Here is an 8,230-nt window from a genome sequence, read left to right as displayed (position 1 = left end):
TAGATCATATGTTACTTTTTTGCGGAGGACACTTTATTATGTGCTAGTGTAGAGAATGTTTTAGCTACATGGTCCGATCCTCTCAAGGCTTATCATTCTTATAATATCTATAGATCATATGTTACTTTTTCATGGAAGACAATTTATTGTGAACTAGTGTAGAGAATGTTTTAGCCACATGGTTGAATCCTCTCAAGGATTATCATTCTTAAAACATATGTAGATCATATGTTACTTTTTTGCGGAGGACACTTTATTATGTGCTAGTGTAGAGAATGTTTTAGCTACATGGTCCGATCCTCTCAAGGCTTATCATTCTTATAATATCTATAGATCATATGTTACTTTTTCATGGAAGACAATTTATTGTGAACTAGTGTAGAGAATGTTTTAGCCACATGGTTGAATCCTCTCAAGGATTATCATTCTTAAAATATACTTAGATCATAAGTGACTTTTCCATGGGAAGACAATTTATGGTGTGCAAGTTTAGAGAATGTTTTAGCCACATGGTCGAATCCTCTCAAGGCTTATCGTTCTTAAAATATTTACAGGCCATATGTAACTTTTCGAAGGAAGACAATTTATTGTGTGCTAGTGTAGAGAATGTTTTAGCCGCATGGTCAAATTCTCTCAAGTTTTAATGTATTGCAGGCATAGTATGAATAAGATTTGGTTGGTGCAAAGTTTATGTCCACGTGGTAAGTAGAATAGTTATTAATATATTGGGAAGCACAAATGTTAGTGCATGCACAAGCAATAATTTTGGATGCAAAATTGAATAATCATATACCAATAGTTGGTATCATGGCCTAAATGTAGTGCACATTGTCAGTAATATACATCAAGAAGTAACTAATATGAGTTGTGTCAAATTAAAAAGTAGATTTATCCATATAATGAAAAGTAAAGGTCGTGAAAATAGAATAGCAAGATGTGAATCTTATTTTATATGGCATTAATATTAGAATAGCCTCAACACCTCTTGAAATATCTATGTAGACATAGGAACTCTTTTAGCAAAGCAATAAATGATGCAAAATGAGTAATCCTATGTAACTAACTTATTACTTTCTATGTTGTCTTATAAAAAAATATATCAATAAATTAATATTATATTTAATAACATAATATTTTAATATTTATTATTTAATATAATATTTATTAATATAACTTATTATCATAATATAAAATAATATTATATTATAATAGTATATTTTGGAATATAATAATATTATAATATTGTTCACTTTAGTGGTGGATTTCTTGGAAACTCTAAACGACATTTGAGGCACTAGTTGCTATGGGCAATGATCCCTAATGGGGGTCTAGGAGGCAGCACCCTTGGTGGGGGTCTGGGGGCAACGTCCCCAGCTGGGGGTCCGGGGGGCAGCGTCCCCTGGGGTGGGGGTCTGGGGGCAACGCCCCCAGTGGGGGGTCCGGGGGGCAACGCCCCCCGATGGGGGTTTGGGGTCTGGGGGGCAGCGCCCCCCGCCGATGGGGGTCTGGGGGGACGGGGGGCAACGCCCCCAGTGGCGGGGTCCCCGGCCCCACGGTAAGACCTATGTGTGATATGAAAAAAAATCGATTGCTTAATTCTTATTACGAACTTTGATAAAAGTGATTTTTTAAAGATAATTCCATTTATTGTCAAACGTCCATTTTTTATAAACGTTCTCATTAAATGTGATATATTCTTGAGAATATATGCTTCATTAAAGAAGATATCCTTTAATGATGTGAAACTAAAAGTGATTTTTTAAATAATTCCATTTATTGTCAAACGTCCATTTTTTATAAACGTTCTTCATTAAATGTGATATATTCTTGAGAATATATGCTTCATTAAAGAAGATATCCTTTACTGATGTGAACTTTCTCTAAGAATTTGAATTTGGCCCTCTCTTTCTATCTTCTCTCTCTACGATTTCCCTCTTCTCCTAAAAATGTAATCTTCTTCTTGCTCGCACTTTCGACCCTGGTTTTTGTTCTTGCTCTCTCTGTGATGTTTTCTCTGCATTACGCCTCACCTACGCTCTCTAATCAAAAGATTCAGTTGTGCTTAAGCAAGATTTTGACCCTTCATGTATGTTTCATCTGCATATCTACTTTTTTACATCTTCTTGTTTCTGTCTTCACACGCTAATCAGACGCTAATCAAAAGCGACTTTTCCAGCAAGCTTCGCAACAACAACAGTCATTCACAATATTGACACTAATCAGAACTTTGCCAGCAAGCATCGTAACCATAGCCATTTAAAGGTAGGCTCTTTGCCTCATGCATGTTCTTTGTTTTCTTGATTTTCTGGTTCATAATACTTAATTACATAATTAATCTTTCTTAATCATAATTAGCCTAGTAAGATAAATGAGATCATATAGTACATTCATGACATAAAAATAAAAATATGGTTAACTTCACACCCAGTTTTCTTAAAATCGAGAATGTTTCTTGACTAAGAGCCTACTTGAAAAAATGAACAATGCAGAAATAAGAAAACAAGTATGAAACTAACCTTGATCAGTTTTTCAACACTCTTGTTATGGCAAAGATGCGACCTTGTCCCTTGAGAATGCTTCTGTCTTGCTGATTCTTCTTGTATGCTGCGTTGACCTTGCTTGTATAAGCGTACTTCTATATACTACTTGCACATATGTGTAATCACTCGCTATGCAGAAAATAGTGATCTATCCATGTAGCACAATAGAGACTAATTGGACATTGTAGAATAATTCTCTGTATATGTATGCATTTCACATGAAATGACTTTTTCAAGACACACATATACTTGTGCTTACAAAAGAGGTAACAAAAATATACTTCTGGTTATATGATGCTTCAAACAAAAGTGACTGTGTGGCCAAAAGCCATGGTCAATATGAAAGCTTCTTTCTGAAATAGCCATAGGATATTTCCTTGTGGTCAAATCTTTGTACCTCAACTATTAGACGTAACATGTTGTGTCTCTATTGCATATCAGACTAAAATCGGATGAAAGTAAGAAAATCATGCATACTTTCAATGTCACATAATAATATGGCTAAAATCCATGGGCACCTATGTTTGATTGTTACATAGAATTATGGTTAAAATCCATGGACACCTAGGTTATTAAGATGGTTCTTTTTGTGTTCTAATTTTTTTTAATCATCTTATATCCAAGATCACTTGTACATTGAAAGGATTTAAGGAAGTTGGCCAAGTAGAGCTGTCTTCTAAGAGTAAAACCAAACATAGCAAAGTTTTTACCATATAGTCAAATTCTATAGAAGACATCTCCTTCAAAAACCCATGCTACACATAGAATATAAATTATCAAATGGCCACTTTCATGACAATATGTCCATGATGAATCTATGACGATGTCTACATGAAATTTGGTATTACAAAAAAACCAAACATTGTGGCATGAGAGTATGGATAAAATCCATGCTCACTTCTATATATCCATTAGTGATCTCTAACATTAGTGCTCTCCATTGTCACAAGATTTGTTCATATGGTCAAATTCTACCTTATAATTATTACATTCAACATTTTGGACGCATAGGCTTTTGCCTTGTGGTCAAATCTTTGTATCTCAATTGTTACATGTAACACATTGTCTCTCTATTTCATGTCAAACAAAATTTGAAATTATGGAAAAAAGTAAGAAAATCATGTATTCTTTCAATGTTGCATAATAGTATGGCTAAAATCCACGAGCACCTATGTTTGATTGTTGCATGTGCAATATCTTGCCATATGGTTAAATTCTAACTTAAATCCTTTCTATGATGATATTTGGACATACATTGGTCAAATCCTATGCATGCATATGGTAATCATAACACTATTGAGTAAAGCTTTGGCCATGTGGTCAAAACTTGAGATTTGTTTCTAATATATCTTATTTTTTGTACTTATGTAGGTTTATTCAATGGCAAAGAAATCTACTTCGGCAAGGAAGGAGAATCAAATCATTGATGGAGTTAGTGGGGATTTTGTGTGGCCTTGGTTTATGGATGTTTATGACAAAGAAGGAAAAAGGGCAAACAATGTCCTTTTATATGCTTCAAAGCTTGAGGATTCAACATATGATCAAGTTGGGATCATTGAGGGGTTGATGGATGGATGTGCTGGGAAGGAAGGGATCCCGTGTATTGTAGTAAAGATCAAGGGAAAGAACATTGAATACAACCTGGATCCCTTATCTTTTCAATCCACACATATAAAAGAGGATGAAGTATACTCTTTGAGAGCAATGGGTTGGAGCCTCCCAGAGGAGATATCAGGCACACAGGACATAATAGCTACATTTGAGTCTATCAAGCATAGTGAACTTCTTTCTCCTACAAAACATGGTGTTCGACCAAAGAAGAGGACAAAGATTCAAGATGCACAAGCACAATCAATAGCTTCAAACTCACAGGCTCTTGGTGTGAGTGTACCTCCTAACACTCCTCTAGACAACACAAACCAATCTTCAAAGGCACAAGTAATCCAAGCAACACCTTTGGTGTCACTTGAAGTCAAGGGTGTTGAAAGAACCTTTGACTTTTCAGACATGGTTAAGAAGAAGGGTAAAAAGGATGGTTCAGGATTTCACATGTTTGAAAAATACTTTCCATTTGGCTCAACCACACAGTTTCCTTTTGATGTTGGTAGATGCTATGAGGCACCACCTTTATATGCCTATAGAACACTTTGTTGGGATTATGTGCAAAAGTTGACATCATCTTTTGTAAAGAATCCCATGAATCCAGCAACAGTAGCATACCTCATGCCTTTTTTGGAGGAGAGTGATGTGAAGCGACCCATGCATCGTCACGAGGTGGAGGTGGATAAGCTACATTCTTACTCCTATTGGATCATATCAGGTCTTCACTCAATCCATGCGGCAAAGATCTATATCCTAAGTAGCACTCATCGATGCCTAGCAACCAAACATCTATATGCCACAAGGAATGCAAGAATCTTGGTGGAATGTCCTGCTGAAATGTGCATTGAGCTTTCTAGGATGACAAATATGGAATCCCACAATGTTATGAAGAATGGTCCTTATCTTGAGCAACTTCAACAAGTAAGGGATCAATGGATAGCATTTGGGTCTCCACCAAAACCTCAACAAGGGCTTCCAAAGGGTAGTCCTCAAAGAGTACCATGGGAGGTAATGATGTACAACCTTAGCTTGTCTTATTCAAGATGCATTTGGTGTTTTCTTTCCCATTTCATATTTTTATTTTTGATAGAGATTTCTAGAATACATTGGAGAAAAGTGTGCATCACGTGATTGTCATATGATAGTGAGCACACAAGAGATATTTGATGGTTGGATTACCATCATGAAGAGATACTCAAAGGGGGAGCTTTCATCAAAGAAGGGAAGGCAGCCTTCTCCCGCAACTTTTTGTTGCCTTATGGGTCTAAAGGATGGGGACATCCTCACATTACAAAAGGAAGTTAATGATGGACACATCGTCTTTCTTAGAAACAAATGGGACAAAGAGGATGTTGTTGACATGGAGACAAGGGCAAAGCAAATCAAGCAAGATAGGGTGCTCCATGAGGAGCTAGTTTCTCTCTTCAATGCCTCAACTCATGCTAGCAATAGTATGATGAAGAGTTGGGAAGATCTTGTTGCTGAATACGACATCACCAATGATGTATACACAAAGATTTTAGGTGTTTGCAGTGATTGGGTGTCAAAAAAGCTCACACGTGGGGCTGATGCAGGACCATTGCCAAATGGTGCAAAAGACATTGTGAACTTTCTTATTGTGAAGAAGCAAGATCCTCTTCATTCTTCTACTAGCTTACCTTGGCAAGTATATATTGTGGGGTGCAACCTTGAGGCATTCGATCTTATATACAATGTGTATAAAGATCCTATTACCATTGGTGTGGTTGTCCTAGAAGTGGCACATGGAGTTGGGGGCATGACATGGGATTCTATCATGTTTGGAAAGGTGGTCTTCACATTGTTAAAAATGACATGTGAGCCTAAACAATTCATTTTGTTGTCATTTCTCAACCGCAAACAAATGGCAGCTATGGAGGAGGCCCTTGAGAATCTTTCATGCAAGTACCATATGCAAGTTGGAAGTGTTGACTTCCTACCAATGGCCAAGAGTCTTGCTTTTGGGGCCATGGATTCATTTGTTGTGTTGACACTTTTGACCATGGAGAAAAGCTTCATCAATCTAGATCGATATGTTGGAAATTCCAACAAGCCATGCATTTTGGATAATGAATCCATTGAAGCCATTGACAAAGAAGGAATGGATAGAGAGCTTGAAGAAGAACAAACTATTGCAAAGGCCATATTTAGAAAGAAAAAGAAGGTCATCAAGGCTACAATCAAGGCATTCAATGATGCACATGAGGTTGTATGTGATATATTCTCATGTGGTGTTGCATCAACGCTCGCATTGGAACATCACATGAAGACTATTGCAGTGGTGTGCAATAGTCAAGAGAAAAGAGAGATTGAAGCGGCATGTTGGAGAGTCCATGAGAGCGCCAACCCACCTACAAGTGCTCAAGAGGTTCCTCCCATTGGTGCTCTAGCTCTTGACCTACCGCCGGAGGGTGTGGATGAATCAAGCCAAGACATAGCAAATATTATTATGAAAGAGAGGTTGAAGGCTACTTCAGGTGTTTGAACCTCTCTATCTCTAACTTTTGTCAATGAGAACACTATGGTGTAAGGTTGAACTTGTGTTTTGGAGGATGATTTCATGACATAACATTTCCTACATATTTTCTCATTTTGTGGTGCTATCTAAAGCAAGCCTTACAAGCCTATTTCTCTCAGTTTTGTGTTTACTGTTTAAGAGTCCTTATTTCTAGAAATATTTTCATCATATTGTACCTAAAATTGGTTGCAAAAAGTTTGTGCTTCTGTATTAAAATACAAGTATGAAGTACATGATAATGTTGGAAGAAATATTTTCTTGTATGGTATAGCTAGAATGCTTCAATCAATTGCTATCACATTACTTTGATCCAAATGTTGGTATTGGTTTTCTCTAAAGTTTTGTGTCCTTCAATATTTTGCCATGTGGTCAAATATATTAGAAGAAAATGTTTTGTGTCATACAACTACATTGAGTTTTTCAATTTCAATTGCAGTGCTTTGATTGAAACATTGGTATGACTTGTATTATCAAAGTGTCAATGTGGTGTCTATTGATATTAGGCCACATGATCTAATATTTTTTCTCTTGAAATATGTTTTTCTAAGTATGCTCAACATGCATGTCCTACATGCACATCAATGTGGAATATTGTAGCATGTGTGTATGGAAAAATATTCTAAAATGTTCATTGCAACTATATACATTGTTGTATCTTAATTCAATAGTCATATAATAGTACTTTTTGAGATTTTTTTGCCAGATGGTCAAAAATATATTTTGATGAAATATCTACCATCCATGCATACTATTTGCATATTAAATTTAATGTCTTATACAATGTATATATGGAATAGTACAATAAACTTAGCCCTATTGAACTATATATAATGTTTTTATCTTAGCTTACTAGCTCTAAAATGAAAAAAAAAACTTGTAAGAGACTAGATGTCTATTTTGTTCTTAACCTTTGTGTTGTATGATAGAATGATTCAAATTTGACTAAGAATAGTCTATTTGCATATTTGGCAGATTTGAGCAGAGCAAACAAAGTAAGTGATGTGGCCTTGGCGAAAAGTGCTACCAAACTATGTGTGATACTTGATCTCAATGGTCTTCTTTTACAACGTTGTTTTTCCACATCAAAGAGGTTCCAAAGTTTTCGAGTGGGCAAGCAATGGGTTGTTCTTTGACCAGGATGCATTGAGTTTCTTGAAGCTACATTTGCAAGATTCCAAGTGGGAGTTTGGTCTACAGCTTCACACAAAAATGTCATCGCAATAATCAATTGCTTGGAGAGCTATGCAAAAAGGAGATATCCTTTTTTCATGATTTGGGGACAGGAGAAATGCCATACGCATCCACTCAAGATCATCTATCGGCCAGACAAGATGGGGGTGGAAGCAATGTTCAAGCCCCTTCAGTATGTGTGGAATGAATATGGCAATGTTTGTGAACATAGAAAGACTATTTTGATAGATGATAGTCCCTACAAGGGGTGTCCTAACCCTCTTGAGAACTGCATCTATCCACAGACATTTGATGTTAACCAAGGAGACTCAATCTTTATTGAGGAACTTCTACCCTACTTGACTCGCTTAAGTGGATCCCA

The 8,230-nt window shown here is 36.4% G+C and overlaps 2 protein-coding genes across 2 annotated transcripts; both read left to right on the top strand.

Moving 5' to 3' along the window:
- The first annotated feature begins 5,400 nt into the window (after window positions 1–5,400).
- Window positions 5,401–5,981, top strand: LOC147625665 (uncharacterized). Its single transcript, XM_086817711.1, has 2 exons — window positions 5,401–5,917; window positions 5,950–5,981. Exons 1-2 carry the CDS (start codon window positions 5,401–5,403, stop codon window positions 5,979–5,981), a joined length of 549 nt encoding a protein of 182 aa, XP_086673837.1.
- Window positions 5,982–6,024: 43 nt separating this feature from the next.
- On the top strand, window positions 6,025–6,645 carry LOC147625664 (uncharacterized). The gene has a single exon (XM_086817710.1). It carries the CDS (start codon window positions 6,025–6,027, stop codon window positions 6,643–6,645), a length of 621 nt encoding a protein of 206 aa, XP_086673836.1.
- Window positions 6,646–8,230: the final 1,585 nt, after the last annotated feature.

This window comes from Cibotium barometz, chromosome 23 (genome assembly GCF_041138505.1).
Source record: "Cibotium barometz isolate CiBa-2024 chromosome 23, ASM4113850v1, whole genome shotgun sequence".
Lineage (NCBI taxonomy): Eukaryota > Viridiplantae > Streptophyta > Polypodiopsida > Cyatheales > Cibotiaceae > Cibotium > Cibotium barometz.
Note: the sequence above shows the minus strand (reverse complement) of the source record. Positions and strands in the feature narration are given on the sequence as shown.

Coding starts and splice junctions, on each gene's coding strand:
- LOC147625665 (XM_086817711.1), top strand. CDS start 5,401: ATGGGTCTAAAGGATGGGGACATCCTCACATTACAAAAGGAAGTTAAT. Junction 5,918..5,949: donor AGTGGCACATGGAGTTGGGG/GCATGACATGGG, acceptor ATGTTTGGAAAG/GTGGTCTTCACATTGTTAAA.
- LOC147625664 (XM_086817710.1), top strand. CDS start 6,025: ATGGCAGCTATGGAGGAGGCCCTTGAGAATCTTTCATGCAAGTACCAT.